This window comes from Pteropus medius, unplaced genomic scaffold, assembly GCF_902729225.1.
Source record: "Pteropus medius unplaced genomic scaffold, Ma_sr-lr_union100, whole genome shotgun sequence".
NCBI classification, from domain to species: Eukaryota; Metazoa; Chordata; class Mammalia; order Chiroptera; family Pteropodidae; genus Pteropus; species Pteropus medius.
Window position 1 is genome coordinate 2,819,656 of NW_024349227.1, and position 19,794 is coordinate 2,839,449.

A 19,794-nucleotide genomic window follows, 5' to 3' on the forward strand; every position below is an offset into this window, starting at 1 on the left:
TAGAACACGTCAATGCAAATTATAGGCAATTTACATGTAAAGAACTTATGATTCCCAATATGGTCAGGCTCCCACTGCTATGTCCTCAAATGTCAATGACATTGGTGGGGGCACTTTTTAGAAGCAGGGCTTTGTTGGTTGGGTGAGGGTAGAGGATTCTGGGCATTCTGAATAAGGATTTGATGGGAGAAGGGGTAAAAGACCCTGGAATGAGAATGGGTTGGAAGAATAGCTTACTAGCTACTTGTTGGCTTCCTTTGGAGAACCCACCCTGGATAATGAGGGAAAACTTTCAAGCTATAATCTGTCAACCACCAACACTAAGTGCTTTTTGGTGATCATACAAAGAAACTGATCAGAGTCATGTTGGGCTGTTTAAGACACTCACGTTCATTTTCTTCACCAGGGGGGCGGTAGAAGGATAGGACCAGGGAGATTATGGCCGCGATCTCCAGGATGATGAGTGTGACATCTTGAAGGGCTTCCCACACTAATTCTAAGAAGGTCTTGGGCCTTTTGGGAGGGATTAAGTTCTGTCCAAACACTTGCTTACGTTTCTCCAGATCTGCTGGGTTCCCAGATAGGCCTGAAAAGGAGATAGGAGTGGGATGAATGAGTCAGAAAAAAGGGGAAGAGATGAATGATAGAAGAAGGCAGTGAAAAGACCCCTTTATAAAAAAGACCCTTTGCTTCCTGATCTGCCCAAGTATGAGATCCAGTTAGGGTGACCGACCATCCCAGTTTGCCCAGGACTCAGGGGTGTGAAACTTTCAGTCTAGAAATGGGCAAACTGAGACAAGTTGGTCACGGGGTTCACTCACTCCTCTTACTCTCTGGGCTAAGCTAACCTGGACCTAAAACTTCATGTCCTCCTCATTGAGTATGCTTCAGGCTCCAGCACTAAGAACGCAGACATTTAAACGTTTCCGAGGACTCACACAGAACTTCTCTCACGTTAACATATAAATGCCGGTGATGATTTAAAAACACACAAAGGCCAGAAAGAAGAAGCTATCTGCTCAAGGTCATGCTAGGAAGCTAGGAGACACAGCTCCACCAGTTGTCCTGACTCCAAGTTCCAGTGGCTTTAGGAGATCAACAGAACAGAGGCTCTGAGACTCCAACTTTGAGCACGCATATCCTCCATTTTCCGTCTCATACACACCACTAAGAGGTACTACTATTCTACTAAGTACTGTGTATTTAGAGAAGTACTACTTAGACTAAGTATTAGGTACTAAGAGAAGTACTACTATCCTGGTTGAATAAAAAGAGAACGAAAAAGGTGGAGCCTAAAGTTGATGGTAGCCCATCCTGACTGCCTGTACGCTCCCACTAACACACACCTGTGCTCATGTACCTGCGCGGGCGTGCACACATATTCTGGGCATGTTCCCAGAGAGCAAAGAGAATTAATTATTCCCAGTGCCTACTTCCCTTGCTGGGCCCCAGGGGTTTACACTTGAAGAGAAGCGGGTAAATCCTAAAATTTCTATTACTGTCAGTTGGCATTTATCAAGTTGTTTACACACAGCAGCATATTAGCCCTGGTCTTGGCACTTGCAGTTGTTGGCTGCACTGCTCGATGAGTTCCCCACTGGCAGGGTGGGGCAGCCTTTGTCCTGAAAAAAACGTCAGCAGCTGAGAAGGGTCAGAATCAGGGGACAAGCCACTAACAGAATCAGAGGGTGGAACTTCACACAGAGAGCAAGGAAAAGCCAACGACAGCACTGCGTGGAGAAAAGGGAGGTGCTGATGCCAGAGGACTTCAGACTTCGGTCAGCATGCAGGGTATTCTACTGGCAGGGGTGGGGGCGTAGCACGAGGGCAAACATATACTCTCCATCTCCACTGAACAGGACCCCAGGGTGTTAAATGGCAAGAGGAGAGATCTGAGTTAGATCTAAGGAAGACATTCAGACAGAAAAAGGTTTTGAAAATGGGAAAATAGGTACCCAAGAGAGTGCTGTTTGCAAGGTCGGAGACAGCCTCCACTTCACCCTGAAAACAAAACCGCCAGGAGAGGTACTCATCTGTCTGGGAAGGCAGATGAGGGACCCTGCCTGGAGGTAAAGTGGGGGGTGAACTGGCATCCACACTTGTGGAGTTGGGGGCTGGAGACCACTCCGCTTGCTAGTGCTTAGGAGAGGAAAACAGGGAGCTGGTCGGGAAAGTGATGCCCAGTGTTCTTAAGCCCCCAACCCCAGCTCCTGCCTCCCAGTGCCCAGCAGTACCACCCTGGCCTACAGCTGAGCTCTGCAGGGGAGCAGGGTTTGGTCAAAACATTGGAAGTAAGTTGGGCTGCTTCCCAGAGGCTCCTGCCTCCACGCTCTGGGAAGTCAAGTTCCCAGGAGGAAAGAAAAGCAAGGGCCTGGGGAAAAAGTGTTCCTGGGCAGGGCATCTTGATCCCCAGGCAGGCACAGGCAGAGATGCCAGGGGGCAGGGCCTTGCTGGTTTTTCTCCCCAGGAACCCTAGATACCAAGGCTGTGCCAACTCGGGACTGTTGTGCCAGAGGGCCAGGTTTGCCTGAAGGAAATAGGAGTTCTGATAATTTGTGTATCTACCTGGGATGTTTCTCAAGGAGGCACAATTCACAACGTAAAGAGAAGACAGCAGGCCTTTCGTTCCCTCCTTAACAAGGGTGAATACATGACTATAAAGGCAAACCAAGACATCAGAAATTAGAGGTCATAATAAGGATCGTCCCAGTAAGGAAGGCCCAACAACAACAAAAGCCTAGCTAGAAGCACCCATGTGAAAGAGCCCTGCCCCTCCCTGTTCTCATCCTTGTCTTCTCTCGCTCTCTCTCTCTCTCTCTCTCTCTCTCTCTTCTCTCTCTCTCTCTCTCTCTCTCATCTATTAATCCATTTAGTCAAGAATCAGCCAGCATTACCTTCAAAATATATTCCAGGTCCACTCATTTCTCTTGTTCCACTGCTACCATCCTGGTCTAAGCCATCATCATCTCTTGCTTGGATTATTACAACTTCTTCCTGGTCTCCTTGCTTATCCCCTCATTTCTCTGTCCTCAAAAGAGTGGCCAGAATGATATTTTAAAAATCCAACCCATGACACTTACCTACTCACAATCCTCTGGTGGCTTTTGTTTGGCGTGAAACCGGGCACCAAAGACCTTAAGATGGCCTATACGGGCCCTGTAGGAGCTCCCGGCCCCCCACCCCTCAACTCCTACAATTTTCCCCTTGGTCGTGAGATCCAGCCAAGCTAGCCTTCCCTCTGGTCTTGGAATGCACTATGTTAGGGCTCACGTCTCTTTTGCTTGGATTCCTCTTCACTAGGTAGGACTCATTCTCTCACGTCCTTCAGGTCTTTGTACAAATGTCACCTTCTTAGTGTGGCCCGCTGGGACCACTGCATTTAACATTATGGCTTCTCTACCCCAGCGCTTTACATTCCCCTTATCCTGCTCAATCGTTCCCTCTACGGGTCTTCTCCCCTAATATATGATGTGATGTATTCATTTACTCTTTTTTTAAATAATTAAAAAATTTTTTCAATTACAGTTGGCATACAATATTACATTAGTTTCAGGTGTACGTAGTCATTATTCTGTTTGTCTATCCCCCTTCACAAAGGCCGGATTTTTATCTTTGTTCTTTAGGTCCACAGCAGTGTCTGGCACATGGTACACATACAAATTTACTGAGTAAACTGGATGAATGAGTAATAAATAAGTTTGCTAACATTTAAGTGATTTTTCTGTGCCAGATGCTTCACTAGGCACATTTGTGTCTTCTCATTCAAACATCCTAAACCCTATGCGGTAGCTACAATTAACTCCATTTAATATATAAGCAAACTAAGACCGGGAGAGGTTACATAACTACTCAAGCCTAGTATGTGGCAGAGGCTATACCACTTCCCAGGAAGCAGCTGGATGCCCACCTGCACGTAGAAGGGCTGCACCCAGCTGAGGTTTCATTCCAGTGTGACTCGCTTGTCTTGGTTTGCCAGGGACTTTCTGGGTTTTAGCAGTGAAGCTCCCGCCTCCTCAGAATGCCCCCTCAGTCCCAGGCAAACAGCACAGGTTGGTCACCCTACTTCATTCACTGCAGGCAGCCCACTCTGCTCTCCTCTGCACCTCTAAGCAAATTAGCCCAGTTCCCACTATTTACGATGGGAGTGAATTAGTCCTGTCTTTTTCCTGTCCTCAGGGATGGTAACACCAGGTCTGTCAGAGTCTAACCTATAGACTTTGTACTCAATAAAGGCTTATTATGGCCATTTTTGGACCAAACACATGAAACAAGACATATTATGGAAAACAAAGGTCAGGCCTTTCTCTTACCCAGATGCCCTCAAAGCTACACACACTTACTTCTTTTTTGCCATTTTCTCTTATCTATCTGCTCCACCTTAAGTCACTCTAAGCTTTCAATAGCTACCTTAAGAAGCCATGTAGCTGTCCCAGTTCCCAGAATGCCCTGTGGCAGGGAAGGGCAGATTGGGCTGTTAGCATAGTAGCCTTGGGAATTGTCTCTCAGACATGTGGCATGGCACAGAAAGCCATGTGGGAATGGGAGCTTGGCCAAAGCCCAATTTTGGGCTTTCCATTCCAATTCTTCCTGTCCCCGAGAGGTTCTCAGGACCTGCTTTCAGGAGCTATAATTGCACATTCATGCTTGTCTAGACCAGGAAAGGGTTTTAGTCCCTGATCTCCACAGTTGCTTCTCAAATATACAGCTTCCTGGAGAGGGAAGGAAGACTTGGCAGAGAGAGAATGCCGGAAACACAAGAAAAGGGCTTCCCTGAGAAATACATCAAGGAAATGGGAGGAAACCTTGTTCCCAAGAACACGAGAGAAAGCGCCACCCCATCAGGAGGCTCCTGGGCCTAAGGACCAGACGAACACAGGCACTGGGAGAGGCCACAAGAATGTCAGGTCATGAAGTTGCCTGTCCCCGCCCCGTGCTGGGGAGTGACACAGCTCCTGCCCAGGCAGGAGGCAATATGAACAGCAGTGGAAAATCTGCGTCTGCTGTGAGCCTGTGCCGGGACCTCGGGCTAGGGAGGAGAGGCTGCAGCCCAGTCCTCAGGGGCCTGGCACCAGCAGGAGAGGGCCAGGGCCAGCCTCCCTAGGAGGCCCAAGACTGTTGGCCAAGGGACCCTTATCAGAACCAGCTCAGCCCCAGGAAGGATAGGGCTAGGTTGGGACTTCCCAGCTGTCTGAGTTATGATACCTTGCCAAAGACGCAGCTGAATCTTTTCCCACATAGATAGCACAAGGGAGAGGTTTCTTTGGGTTGATCTGAAGGCAGTCCTCTCTGGTATATGAGAACAGAGACTAAAATACCTTTCAAGTCCTACCTTAAAAACTCTGAATTAGGAAGCCATGAGGAGGAGCAGCTTCACATCAATATAGAAACCTACAGGCTTTAGCCGGCTCCTGCTGCTAGTCAAATGCCATTCCTTTGAAGACGAAGAGCAGTTTCTACACTTCAGCGTCTCCAGCTTAGCACATCTGCAGCTTGGGTATGTGTTCTCTCTCTGCTGGACTTCCAGCCCCTAGAGATGAAGTAGTCTCCTCCAGATCATAGCACGAGGATGATGGACTTATTCTTGCTGAAGTGGGCACATCCTCTGGCAAATGTTCCCCTTATCTGACTCTCTGCCTGTTTTGAACACTCCAACTCTGGCATAGAAGAGTAAGCCTCCCGAGTGCCCTCTTACTTACTGCCTTCTCCCTTACTGCACGCATGTGCTTCCATCCAGGTCATACTCCCTAGTGCTTGCACCTCAGAGCTAAATAAAAAGAGCAAAAGCCTCGCTTCCAGAGTAGACCCCACACGGGCCTCAGTCAAGGAGGGAACGCCATCCTTCCACCCTTAGCTGATGGTTCAATGCAAGGCAGGAACAAGAAGGTTCACATGAAAACAAAACTTGCAAGTTTCTGCTAAGCTGCCAAGGGAAGGCAGTACAAAGGGTTCCAGGCCTAAGAGAAGGGGAGAAAGCAAGGAGGGTGCTCAGGTTCAGGAAGACTTAACCACTCTCCTCATCGAGATTTCTCTGCCCCCTGGCCTGGCACCATCATGCCAACTAATGCAGAAATCCAGTTCTGGGCAAGGAGGAGCTATATGGAAAAGAATTTGCAGAGCCTGGGGTTGAGCTGAGAAGAGAAGGTCCACAGCTGTCATGCATTGTTGGCCTAATTCAGCCCTAGGCAGTAACTCAAACCAGACAGGGAACTCCCAGGATGCAACTTGGAATTCCCTGCGGGAGGAGGAGGGATGAAGGGAGTGTACTTTTACTCTCCTCTTTTTCTCAATCATCTACCATATGGCTGTGCATGCTGCTTCCCCCAAGTTTTGTGAAAACCTTTCCCACCCCTCTTACCAAGCACTAAATATTTGTTTTATGAAGCTACTAGACTTGCCTGAACCACTCACATCACAGCGTAGCTTGCTTTCCGGCCGGCTGTGTGAGGTCGTCTGCTCACCTCCACCATTTCTCTTCCCTCAAAGATATTCTTTTGGCTTGAGTTTCTCTCATGTGTGCCCCCCACCCCTTTTTGTTTCCCTGACTTTCCTTCCCTTTGTCATTCACACTCAGCCTTGTTTCTGGTTGTTGCTGAATGTTGGGAAGCTGAGCACCCCCGAGTGTTCTTGAGTCTAACCAACTCCAGGCCAGTGGGCAACTCCTCTCATTCCAACTAGGCAGGTATCCTCAAGGAGCACAAGCTGATATTAAATTAACATTGGTAAGGTCTCAATTAGATATTTTATTGAGCATTAAAGGATGTGGATATAAAGGGGCCTCTGTAATAAATCTAACCTAAAGAAACCTTACAGGGTGATCTGATCATAAATTCCTAACTGGGCAAGTCATGGTGGGTAATCATGCTGCAGGTATATAACTTCCCCTAGTAAAAGGTTACCTTTGCCTTAAGCCAGCTGTGTCCACTGTTCTTGTGCATCTAGGTTAACCACACATTTGAAATGCCTCTTTTTCAAGCCCCTCAAAAGAGTAGGCACCCTCAACAGAGAACATGATCTTGTTAACTATCCTGTAATCCAGTCCCTGCCTCACTTTCTCCCACCTTCATGTAATTTTCCTTATGTTCCTTCCTTAATTTCAAATGTATAAAAGAAATGGTAAAATCATCATTTTCCAGAGAATTTGAGATCTTGCCTTCTAGTATGTAATCAGTTTGGCTCAAATAAACTCATAAAATTTCTCTATAAGTTTGGATATTCTTATGTCAACAAACATAAAACAAACTTTTAAATTATTTGTGCTTCTGAGATTCTCTGTTGCTGCTCTAGCATGAGGCAGCAGAGCATTAAAGGACTGTGAGTCAGAAAATATAAAATATTCCATTGTGTTCTTTCTACCCTGTGGTAAAAACTTAGGCAAATAATTTAAACTTTTTGGCCTGTTGAAACAGAGATAGAGAGCGAGAGCGAGAGAGAGAGCGAGAGCGAGAGTGAGAGAGAGAGAGAGAGAGAGAGGAAAGGGGGTGGGGAGAGAATATACAAATTAAAATTAAGTCCCACTTCCCTCTAGAATTGTGTAACTCTGCAATAAAACCATGTTAGTGTCAGAAATGTTATAAACCCCCAAGTTTCATAATGCCACTTAGTAGCTCTGGTTTCAAAAAAATCTGTCAATCTATACTAAAGATGCTATTACCTCAACAGAAAATAAAGGAGGACGGTCATACTCTAGACACCAATCATCCCAATTTTACTTCATTTTGGTTTCCAACCAACAGAATCCAAGCACCAGGTAAATTCCTATATTCTTATTAGTCCACAGGTGCCTTCCATAGGTGACACAACCATGCTAGGCTGTAAGGCACCTCAGTGTGGTCTTCTGTGAATAGGCTGTCTTTTTGTAGCATCAGCTCATTGGGGGACGTGGATATCAAGGCTCTTTTTCTCAGCTTTCCCGACTAAACAGCTCAGCATCACCCTTGTCTAGGGAGAGACTCCTGTGTTGCTCTTCAGTGTCTCCTTTTCCTATCCCTTTATTCCTCTCTCACACATGAGGAGGTCACTGTTGGCACTGTGGAGCTGAAAATCACTCATGGAAAAGTCTGACACCCTGATCCCCCAGCTCAAGGACCAGCCCCACTGTAGTGTCTTACATTGAAACAAATCAGGGTACATATTTTTGATCTAAGGAAGCAGGAGAATGGCAATGGACAACTGTACCAATGGTAGAGATACTGGGATATAGGCACAGCCAGAGTCTGTGGCAACAGAGGCACGTGCCATCAGAAAGGGTGGCTTTCAACTCTAGGTATGAATCCAAGACTGGGAAAGAATCTAAGAGCATTAACATTTGATATCCGATGTTGAGATTAAAGTAGGATATATGTTGGCCTTTGGGAATGGAAGCTCTCTGGGAATCAGAAAGTAAACAGTAGCAGTTATGAGACAAGATTTGGAGAAGTGAGAGGAAAATCCAGATCCTGCTATTAGAGGTTCTTAGGTTTCATCTTATTCGGACTCTTGAGTTTCACTTTGTGAGAGAAACAAACTGACCAAAAGGATCAAGAACAGGATAGATAGGGAAAAAGAAAGATCCATCTAAATTCTGATTGGTGCATTATCTCAATGAAAACATAATAAGAATAGCCTCTCTTTAAGGTCAATACTACCCAAAAAAATGGTAGAATAAAGAAATCTGGCTGACAAGAAGTAAGTAGTGCCAAAGGACAGTCTTTAGATGCCAGCCAAAAGGCAAAGACTGAGCCACACGAGAGCAACTAAGCTCTGCCACCTCAACCAGATCTCTTTTAGACATCAAGAAGTGACTGGACAAAATGGACAACTGTCACAGTTACACAAGCAGTAACTCTAGAGATATAATGACACATTGTACTCCATAGACACTCATATTCTGGCAAATATCTTCAGACATATGAGCTCTGTTTTAATCTGAGACGACTAATTTATTGAATCCCCATTATAAACAAGCACTATACATACATTATAGTATTTAATCCTAATAACTCTATGGGCTAGGTATAAACATTATTTTCAAAGAAGAAACAGACTCAGAGAGGCTGAGTGAACTGTTCAACGTTATTCAGTTAGTAAATGATAGAGCTAGTATTTCAACTCAAATCCTCTAAGATAGAAAACTGAATTCTAGAAGTAAAGAGAACATGTAGGGTAGCTCTCTCAGACCTCTTTTACACACACACACACACACACACACACACCACCACCACCACCACCACCACCACCAACAACAACAACAACAACAATGACAACAACAAAAATACAAGACATGGGCAATATACAGATAGCGAAATAAAATTCTCCTTAAAAAAAATTCCTAAAGTCTGGACTTCAAATCACTAGCTTGTTGCTTTGGCTAGGTGTCAAACTTCTTAGAACTGGCGAGAAATATGATGTGGCTTCCAAAGGAAGGCTCAGAAATAGTGTACCTTAAGGCATCTAAAGGACAAGACCTTTGCTCCATATCATGCTATTCAACCATGGTGCCTGCCTGACAGATGGGACCAAATAAAAATCTGTAGCAGAAATGCTGAACCACACAAAAGTGACAAAGCAAGGTTCATTTTGTTCCTTCTCCATTTTGATGAGACAAAATTTCATTTTACCATGGCTCATTGGGTGATTAGGCTAAGCCAGGCAAGCATAAAGCTGAGTTTTTCATACTCTTTTAAGTATAGATTAAGAAGAATTATGCTAAAAGTGCATCAGGCAGGATTGAAAAAATCATCACTAATTCACTGACAGGAAACAGAGTAATTCAACGATTTGGCAGGTACGACTCTATACTTTATGACTTATCACCCTATTTTTAAATGTATACATTAGTGAAGTGCTACATGGAGTAGATGAACTTATTTACTTTTTTTGTCCCAGCCTCCCCAATTACTCTGTAAGGTCAGCGTGGGGAAGAATTATATCTAAACCCTTTTGCAATCAGACTGATATAGAATAAGGGACTTGATGTGATTATTTACTGATAAAAGCATCTCTAACATAAATGTTTCCAAAGTAGAAATACATATCTTTCTTTCTGTGCATTGATACAGAAAAAGGAGGAAAGAATGACCTTCGGCGAATGATAACATAGTCCCTAAACATCATGTCTGGGGAGAAAAAAATGGCTATGTCCTCACCTCGTTTTAGTGCTTCAGATACCATACTTTCCCCACCAGACACAGATATACCAGTGAGGGCTCCAGAAATATGCCTTCTCTAGAAGCTGGGAAAATAGTATTTTTTAACACTAGCCACCATCCTCCAATTCCCCACTCCTGTCATGGCCTTTACCTTCCACAGGGTTGGTTTTCAGTCTACTGCAGAGATTTATTACACCTCCATAGTGGATATTGATCTGGTTCATTGCATCAGTTGAGCGCAACTCCATGAGCTTCCTCAGGTCCATTACTGTGCAGCCAAAGTCCCCTTCACGGCTTTCAATCATTGAATTGGCCGGCAGGCCACGTTCTGTAGGGTTCGTCATTTTGACTCCTATTACCAAACCCCTCGACAAGAGAAAAAATGTGGAGTTTCCCTTCAATTGATCAGTGTCTCTTGCCTCTCTGCCTCACTTCTTCCTTCTTCTTTCTTGCTTCCCTGAGAGCACTTAGGAAATTGATGGACTATATCTTGTGCAATAAGCTTCAGAGTCTCTAGTCCAGATCCTTTTTCCTGTATGAGGCTTGGCAGCGAGAAGAGGAAGAGGATGGGGGAACTGAGTGGAGGCCGGACCACGTGTCACGAAGATTGGTGTCCCCACGTGGTACTGGAAGTGGTTGTCCAGGATAGGTAGGTTCCTAGCTTAGACCGACTTGCCCAGATGGAGGTATAAACAAGATGTGCATGTTACCATGGAGGCAACCTTAGCAACAGCCAGCAACTACGGTGGTAGAGAGGCAGCAGGAGAAGGAAAAGGGCTCCCAGGATACCGATGACAACTGGATCTGTGGAATAAGGATTCAAAATAGACAAAAAGAAACAATTAGAGCAGCCACAGTGATTCAGCACCTGCACAAGCAAGAGATACTCATTCTAGCATAAGGGTTTAGGTGACAGTTGATGCCTTAGCCAAGCTGATAGCTGAGGCCTCAGTTGAGTGAACTAACTCAGGAGAACCCCCTTTCTCCCTGGGAGGCCCCAGCAGGCTGTAAAGTTGAATGTAGGGAAATAATTTCAGATACACCCCAGTCTTCATATCTCACCTCTACCAGACCAAGTAACACAAATCCTACAACTTCAGAAACTTGAAATTAAAAGGTTATGACCTCTAATGGCCCTAACTTCCCTTGTCTATTTGTGGGACCCATTACAGAATCCTTTCATCTGACCTCACTTCTATGAGGTGAGAAGGGTTCAGAAAAGGAGTCCAGACCCAAGTGATCTGGAGGGTGGCCTGCCAGTCTGCCACCCTCTCCCATGTCCTGTGCCCTTCCCTAGTCCCAACACACATATGTATAAACCAGGACAATCTGATGGAAGATGCCCAGTTCCTCTAAGGCCCCTTAGAACACTCAGCCTTCAGCTGTATGGAAATTCTTCAGTTTGCTGCAGGCCAGGCATGAAAGTTCATGTCTTGGAGTTAAACCCCGCCCCTCTCCAAAAATGCTTTTGGAGGGAAGGGGAGAGTAAAATGCTCTGGCAGTTGTCGAAACAGGGTGGAACCTTTTTACATAAGGGGGCAGAAGGACCTCTAAGGAGGAAAGATAGTCTAGGCTTCAAAATATCTTTCCTCCTTAGAGGTCCTTCTGCCCCCTTATGTTTAAACTATGTTTAAAGTTTCTCTGGGGTGGCAGGGATAAGAAAGCTTTCAATTCAGATAGAGCCTAGGGCCACAGCAAGGTCAGCAGGAGAACAATTTAGCCTCTGCATGAGTGAGCAACAGAGGGTCTCAAATCAGCATTCCTCCCCTCGGAAAGGCATGTTTTACCTCTCATGCATGCTGACTGGGGTGGAACTATGTGTAGGTGAAGATATGGAGGGCTGAAGGTGAGAAGAAGGCTTATCCTAAGCCTTGTTCTCAGCTTCAGAGGGGCCGCTGTGTGTCATGCTGGAGCCATTGCCACATATCAGCCATTTAAATGTGGAGGGGCTTTTCCTGAGTCTAGTGCCAGAACACAGGAGACCCAGCCCTGGTTAAGTAGTCACTGCTTGAGTTTGGTTACCAGGGGGTGGAAAGGAGCTCTGGTCAACATCTCTCTAATAAATAGATGACATCTTCACTTCTAGAAGGTGAGCAAGCACAAGAACAATTAGATAAGGACTTGTCTCTTACCAACCACTTTTCCTAAAATCACATGTGGCCAAAGTTTCTGCTGATTCCAATCAGTCCTGTTCTCAGCGGGTTCCCCTTGGATGGAGGTGGTTACACACCCCCTCTCCCAATGTGCCCTCTGCCTCCTCCTTCTACCATAGATTTTTAGAGCTACTCTGACTTACAAAGGGTTAAGTAAGCAGGGTTTTGTTTTGTTGTTGTTATTGTTTCTTAATATTATACTCCCTTCTTTTTTTTTTTTTAGATATCATCAGAGAATCCTGGGGAATAAGGAAGTCTGGAAAGAACCAGAAGCAGTGTCAAGCTCCCTTCATTCAGACTGGCATAGAAGCATGCAGCACCACAGAATGTTCTCTCCCATTCAGCTTCTCCTCTAAGCAGCGGGAAAGGCTGTAGGAGCAAGAAGCCCATCTTGATCCTTATGTAGAACTCTTAAGCTTTCAAGAAGACGTTGTGGGGGGAAAAATGAGGTTTGTCTACTGCAGGTTGCTCTAGAGACACATATTCAGGAGGTCAAGCACTAAGCTGTTAGCACAAAGTCAAAGGGGTCGGTGCTCAGCTGGGGGCTCAGTTTATTTCTCTATGATAAAGTTCTTCCAGAATTCAGCGGTACAGCAGGTGCCCATACTTCTCTCTGAGCTCTGAGCTCTTAGAATATGAGCTCACTGCAACTGCTGAGCTTGCCTAGCCCCTAACCTTATTAGGCAACTGGCAAAGAATAATCTGTAAGCGTTCACACCAGCTCAGCCTCAGACAAAACGCTCAAGCGGCAGGGAGGTACCATCTATTGTCAGGTCAGGATTAATCATTTGGCTCCAGGCATTCTGGGTAAGGTATGTTCTCACTCCTTGTTTCTAGCATTTTGCCAGCCTAAGGGGTGATAAGATGGAAGAGCAAACTCTCTTATCACTTCCTGCAGGGGCAAGAAATCATATTACTTTACATGACCATTAACTTATTTTAATGTTTTTCTTCCTAAAGTCCTTAACATCTGTTCTACAATTTGTAATGACACTTGAAAGCATTGCCATATGAATTCTAGGTAGGACAGCTGTGATCCCCACCTTACAGATAAAAAAGTGACTTGGTCTTAGGCAAGTCAGCGACCTTGACAGGCTGGTGCTCTTTCTGATACATTCTATTCCTTCCCTGAGTTTGAACCACCTCATTTTCTGACAAACATCTAAGAGGTCCTTTAAAATGTAGGCATCTCTGGGGTTGTGCTGGTAGTTTCCTTGTAAACATCTTTGGCAGAAACATTTTTGCCACACGACTTATTGGCCATAAGGCAATTTTGCCATAAAAGAGAAAATAAGCGGTTGACAGTTTGGTTTACATTGGGCAGACTTCATGTATTTAGGCTAGTTGTCAGTTTGGTTTCATAGATGAAATTCTTCAATATTTTCTTTTTATATTATATAAATCTCAGCCTTCCTAATGGTCTGTACAGTGAAGAGTGGATGTGGTGGTCTTAAAATAGTAGATAATAAAAATTACAGATAAAGCAGATTGCAAGCCCCATGTAACACCAGATTGTACTCTACTAGAAAATGATCACATAGCAGTTTGCAAATCTTTCAGTGAGCACAGGCAGGCCTCCACCTATCAAAACCAAGTTTACCAAGCTATACAGATATAAAAGTGGCGGCTGCTAATTCACAAGTCTTTGAGAACATTAATTATAGATATTTTAGTTAGAAACTGATATTTCTCTTAATGAAGGAAGAAGAAATTTTGGCCCAAAAAAGTGCCATGCCTAACAAGGAGACCAATCAACAAAAAAAAAAAAAAAAAAAAATAGTATGAATGGAAGACATGTGTTTGCATTTTGCTCAAGTCTCTAATTTTGTTCTTAATTTTTCATGTTTTATTATGTCCTTTTTAATGTCCCTTTTATGTTTTTCATTATTTTATTTTTTATGGCAAAACTGTCTTATGTCCAAATTAGTTATGTAGCAAAAATGTGTGTGGGGAACATACTTACTGGAAAAATATACCTAAAACCCTCGAGTACAGAGAATACCCATTTCCATGTACAGGAAATGCTGACTTACCCTTGCTCTTTTCCCTTCAGAAACATCTCTATCACATTCTAGGCAAAGAGGGTGAAACGGTCCCTACCTCAGGTCTCATACATCCCTGAGAAGCAAACCACCCTACACTTCCTGATGACTCACTCTGCAGCTAGGCTCGCTAGCAAGTTCTAGAAATGAGGACCTGCCTGGGACAAGAACTTCATGGCCTAAGCCACCAAACCATAAGCAACAGTCAGACACTGTTTCCTCCAATTTGTCCATAGAATTCTTTACTCTTGGAAACTTTCCCAGAAGGCTAAAGAAGAGGTACATCTCCAGGCTATAAGGAAAAAGGGTAACTCCCCTGTAGGGGATGGAGTAGGGTATTTTGAGGATCTGAATGGCACCCACCCCATGAATTTCTCCTGCCAAAGATGCCTGTTGAATCTGGCCAGATGCATGGGAAATGAAGTATGAATGGAAATGAGAGAAAGGAACAGGAGGGGCCAGGGGTTAGGGCTTCGCTACAGCCAGACCTGCCCAGAATAATAAGCAGCTATACTCAACTCTGGCCTCCAGATTGCAGGCCAAACAGCTCAGCAGAGTAGACTCTTGCTCCCTGCCCTGCCTTGCCCTCTTCACTAAGCTGAGAGCCTGTGCTCAGGAGTGAGGTGGTGGCACTCAGAGATGCACTGGCTGTAATGCCAGCGTCACTGCCATGCAGGCTGTGAGGTGTAAAGAAGGGAAGACCTGTGGGGCGGCCGGGGGCAGAGCAGGCTGGTTGCATCTCATTTCATAGTAGGGAAAGACACATTCAGAGAACCAGGATTTGTGCCTTCATCTGAATTCAAAGCCACCTTGTCTCAACTGCAAGGACACTTCTCCAAGAAATCAGAAACAAAGCTATGTGGTTACTTCCTAAAGCTTGATGAGGAAGCCCATATCTGTCCCTTGCCCGTGACCCCTAAAGGCTCTGAAACAAGTCAGGGAAACACCTCCTTACCTCTTTGAGCTTTCAGGGCTTATTAGGGGCATATAGGCCCCACCCACCCCCAGCCGGAATGCACTTGGCTCTGGATTAGTATGAATCCAAAAATATCCAATTCTCACTTGGTGATCCCAGGAGTGGGGATGAGCGCTTCCTCTACTCTATAATCTTGTACCCTTGGACTTGCAACTCATGACTTGGGAGAGGCAAAGAGAGACCCTAGATTCTCTCTTACCTTTCTCCAGCAGGGGTATTTTCTGTGCCATCATCTATACTGTCTTAAGCTTTACTCTGTCTCTCAGACAGTCCTGTGCTTCTCAGAGGGCCATGCCCTGTCAAGAAAGTTGGCAAGCATCTCAATAGGCAGGCTAACATCCCTGGCTAGCTCTTCTCTCTGAAAGTCTAAACTCCACACAGAGGCCACTCTGCTCCCTCCTCCTTCCAGGCCCCTTATTTCTATGACTGAAATTCTAGCTCACCCTCACCAGTTCCCACCACTCAGGACTGGTAGCCATCCTTATCATGGTCCCAGGTTTTCCTTCCCTCCCCATGCCTGCCTGCCTTAATTGCTCCTCCAATGCCTGCTGGCTTGCAGAAGCAAGACCTGAGTACATCCCCCGCCCCTTCAGTCTACTGAGGCTCTTTGGAGGTATGTGGGAAGGTCAGAGGCAGAGCACGTTGGGTAAAGTTCAGATGATGAGTGGCACTGCCTATCATCATCAGTAACCACCAGGTCCATGCCAGGAAGCCAAGTGAGGGCTGGGGCACCAAAACCAGGCCTCTGCACTGACCACAGGATGGCACACTGTGGCCTGTGGTCCTGGGCACAGGCCTGGAATCTGATGCTAATTCTCAGCCCTTCCTGAAGAGAGAACATCAGTTCCTGGTTAGGGGCTGACATACACACACACACACACACACACACACACACCCACCCCTGGTTAGAAGGTGGCACATACACGCGTAGTGCACACACACACACACACACTTCTGGTTAAGAAGGTGGTACACACACACACACACACACACACACACACACCTCCCTTGCTTATCCTTTCCCTCTCCAAGTCTACTACCCTGAGAGCTTCTTCAACTCAGCAACAGAAATACAGCACTAAGATTGAAGCATCTATCTGGAGAAAATGTGTCACCCTCAACCTTGGGTCACAGGGACCCAGAATTCATCCCTTCTCCTCAGAGCCATCTGGTAGTTTTTGGTCAAGCTAAGTCTATGCATACCAGGACTCTGTCATCTATGCTTGTGTGCTTCTCCCAAAGAAATTCTCACACAGGTCCAGAAGGGGACATGTGCAAGAATGTTCACCAGAACATTGTTTGTGGTGACAGAGAAATGAAGGCCATCTGGAATCCCTTCTCCTGGTGATGGACGGGTAAAATATGTGAGCTAGATAACAGGGGATATTATATACAGTTAGAAACACAGATCAGAAGTACATAGACCACGCTGGTGATCTTAAAAACAGTGCTTAGTGGGGGAAAAGGTACTGTAACAGCTTTCACACAATTAAAAACACATGCGTCTAAAGCAATTCTATACATTTTAAGGCAGTGGACCTCAACCTTTTTGGCACCGGGGACTGGTGCTCCTTTGAGAATCTAATGCCTGATGATCTGAGGTGGAGCTGAGGCGGTGATGCTAGTGCTGGGGAGCAGCTGTAAATACAGATGAAGCTTCGTTCACACACTCACTGCTCACCTCTTGCTGTGCGGCCAGGTTCTTAATAGGCCACGGACTGCTACTGGTCCACGGCCAGGAGTTTGGGGATCCCTGTTTTAAAGGACATATTTAAACAAAAAGATACATATTATCACATTAGAATGCTACTCACAGACAAGGAAGGGAAGAGATGTGATATGGGGAAACATTGAGCATGGGAAGGACCAATGATGATAACAAGCCATAAGTCCATAGTATGATCAACTCAATACTCTGCAAAAAAATAAAAATAAAACATACCATGATGCTGAAACCTTCCAGACCTGGAAGAACTGTACTGTTTATGTTATAACAATGATGACAAAACTTATCAGTTCTGGCCAGATACCTTCAGGGGGCAGGGAGAAGGCAGAGCCTATAGATAGCACTTTCTCACAAGAGTGATACCAAGAAATGACCCAAGTTTGCCATCTGTTCCTGATCATCTGTTGAATCAGCCCATGTCAGAGACCCCAGGAACCACCAGGATGAAGACAGGAAGCTACATGGCATAGATCAGGCAACCGAAGCAAGAATGTGCCTAAGAGGACAATGTCGACACCCCCACACCCCCCCGGCCCCCCGGCTCCACGCAAAAATAGCATCAGTACATTAAGATGAAAAAAGGCAACCCCTCAGCCCAGAGCTATGGGGAATGTACCCTCTTCCAAATAATCTGAGTCATACTGGCTCAGGTCACTTCTGTTGTCCTATGACTCAGGGGTGAGGGGGAGTACTAACAGCAAGTTAGAGCTCAAAAAATACAGAGAATGAAACAAGAATGTTGACCATTTCCTTCAGTTGGTTAAGGAGGACAAGAGCTGATTTCAAGTGGGAATGACAGTGTCATCTAGAATAGGAGTCCCCAATCCCCAGGTCAAGGCCCCATGGCCTGTTAAGAACCAGGCCGCACAGCAAGTGAGTGGTATGTGTGCAAATGAAGCTTCCTCTGTATTTGCAGTGACTCCCCAGTGCTAGCGTCAGCTCCACTTCAGATCATCAGGCATTAAATTCTCATAGAAGCACCCCCTGGTACCAAAAAGGTTGGGGACCGCTGATCTAGAAGGTCTGTTGTCTAATGAAAAGGGTGCTGGCAGCCTCTCCTGATCCCTCCCATCTGATCATGGGAATTGCTCAGGATATGAGTTAGCAAAGGTATCTGCCTCTCACACTAAGTAAGGTGCAGCTCCTCGGAACTGGGACAGGAAGCTACTAGGCCAGCAGACAGGAGCCAGACCTTGGGCAGTAACATTCAAATATCCAATATGTATGCTCTCTTGGGCAACACAGATTGCCTTTCTTGGGGCTGTTGTGGTTTTTCCATTTTAGTTCCAAGGGAACAAAAGAGCTTTTTAGCAACTGGATTGGATCCTGGATTATTTTTAGAAACAAATTTCAGCAGAATCATGCCATGTTCACGAAGGAGGGGAAGGCCACTCTCCCTTGGCTACGGGGTCAAGATCTTGTTGTTCCCAGGCCACAGGTTCTGTTGGAGCCCTTGAGGGTGAAGAGAAAGCTGCCTGGCCTCAGACTAAGGAAACCACATCTTATCCACCAAAGGGGGGTGGGGTAGGCAGCCAGCTGTTCTGTCCCCAGGGGCCCAGCAAGAGAGGAGGCAAAATAACATTCTTGTATTACCCAGACTAGTCGGAGTACCACACCCTGGACATCACGCCTGGCCAACACTCCATCACCTCTCTCCACTCCACGACAGTCCACTAGTACAGAGTACAGAGAACCATCTCCTGGCTTTGCCTGTTCGAGGCTTCTCTCAGCCCATGGTTTCCTGGAAGTCGCAGGCAATTGCACAAGGGCCCCATGCCGAGAAGATGGCATTTGTCAGGAAAGAGCTGAGAACATTCCCTAATAACCTGTCACCTCACTGCCCTGGTTCCACTCTTTCTTATCACTCAGCGCACAGACAGGAGCCATGAAGTCAGCTTGGGGCTTGAGAAAGTAGACTGATCACACTCCCCTTGTACTGTGTTGTACTTCAGAGCAGTGGTTCTTAAACCTGAGTGAGCATCGGGATCCCAGGAGGATTGGTTAAAACTTATTTCTGGGCCTGCTCCCAGCGTTTCTGATTCAGGAGATCAGGAGTGGGGCCTGAGGATGTGTACCTCTAACAAGTTCCCTAACAAGAGGATGCTGATGCGGCTGGTCTGGGAACCACACTTCCTAATGTTGCAGAGGTTATGAAGAGTGTCTGCAAACAATGTCATGACAACCTCCAACAATAGCAGGTTAACACGCTTGAGAGCCTTGAATGGGGGCCAGTCTCAACATTGCCCAGATCTAGGCTGACAGGGGAGGAACAGGAGAGGCTTGTCACATATCTCCTCCTGCTTTCCCTTCTCCCTCCTCTAGCCCCTCCAGGATGCTCTGCTTCCATTTTCATTTCAGACAGCTCCCTTTCCCAGAGAGAGCCCTGATCTTCCCAAGGAGAGCCACTCTCCCCTGGGGCCTAGAGATAACAGACTGAAGAGGACTTCCCCGACAGGCTGCAGCAGAAGCCAAGATTTATTCAAAAAGTTAAAACAAGCTACCCTGTCAGGGTCAGAGGACACCCAGACCCCTTTCCAGTTCAGGTGGAGCTGAGCACCCTCTGCATTCCTGGTTCCTCCGTCCTCAGGAGGTGAGAGATGACAGAAAAGGTGAGACAACAAGAGACACCTATCACCAGCTTCGGGATCCCCAATATTACTGCTCCCTGGCACATCTGGGCCCCAGGCTGCCTTTTCCCTGCCACCCTGCAAAGCCCCGCAAAAGGGCTGGCCCATAATCCCCCACTCCCAACCACAATACCTCCGGGTGA

At 46.0% G+C, this 19,794-nt stretch overlaps 1 protein-coding gene across 5 annotated transcripts in view; it reads right to left on the reverse strand.

Moving 5' to 3' along the window:
- Positions 1–19,794, reverse strand: part of ATP2B4 (ATPase plasma membrane Ca2+ transporting 4) — an 84,866-nt gene that overhangs the window by 32,562 nt on the left and 32,510 nt on the right. For 2 of the 5 annotated variants that reach the window (XM_039881868.1, XM_039881864.1), the window contains exons 2-4: positions 16,980–17,051; positions 10,279–10,931; positions 389–586 (exon numbers count right to left, since the gene is read on the reverse strand). In XM_039881868.1, coding sequence (XP_039737802.1) covers positions 389–586; positions 10,279–10,471 — 391 coding nt within the window. In that variant the 5' untranslated portion in view covers positions 10,472–10,931; positions 16,980–17,051. Of the gene's footprint in view, positions 1–388; positions 587–10,278; positions 10,932–16,979; positions 17,052–19,794 lie in introns of those variants that run through there. The other 3 variants (XM_039881866.1, XM_039881867.1, XM_039881865.1) reach the window with 2 other exon arrangements.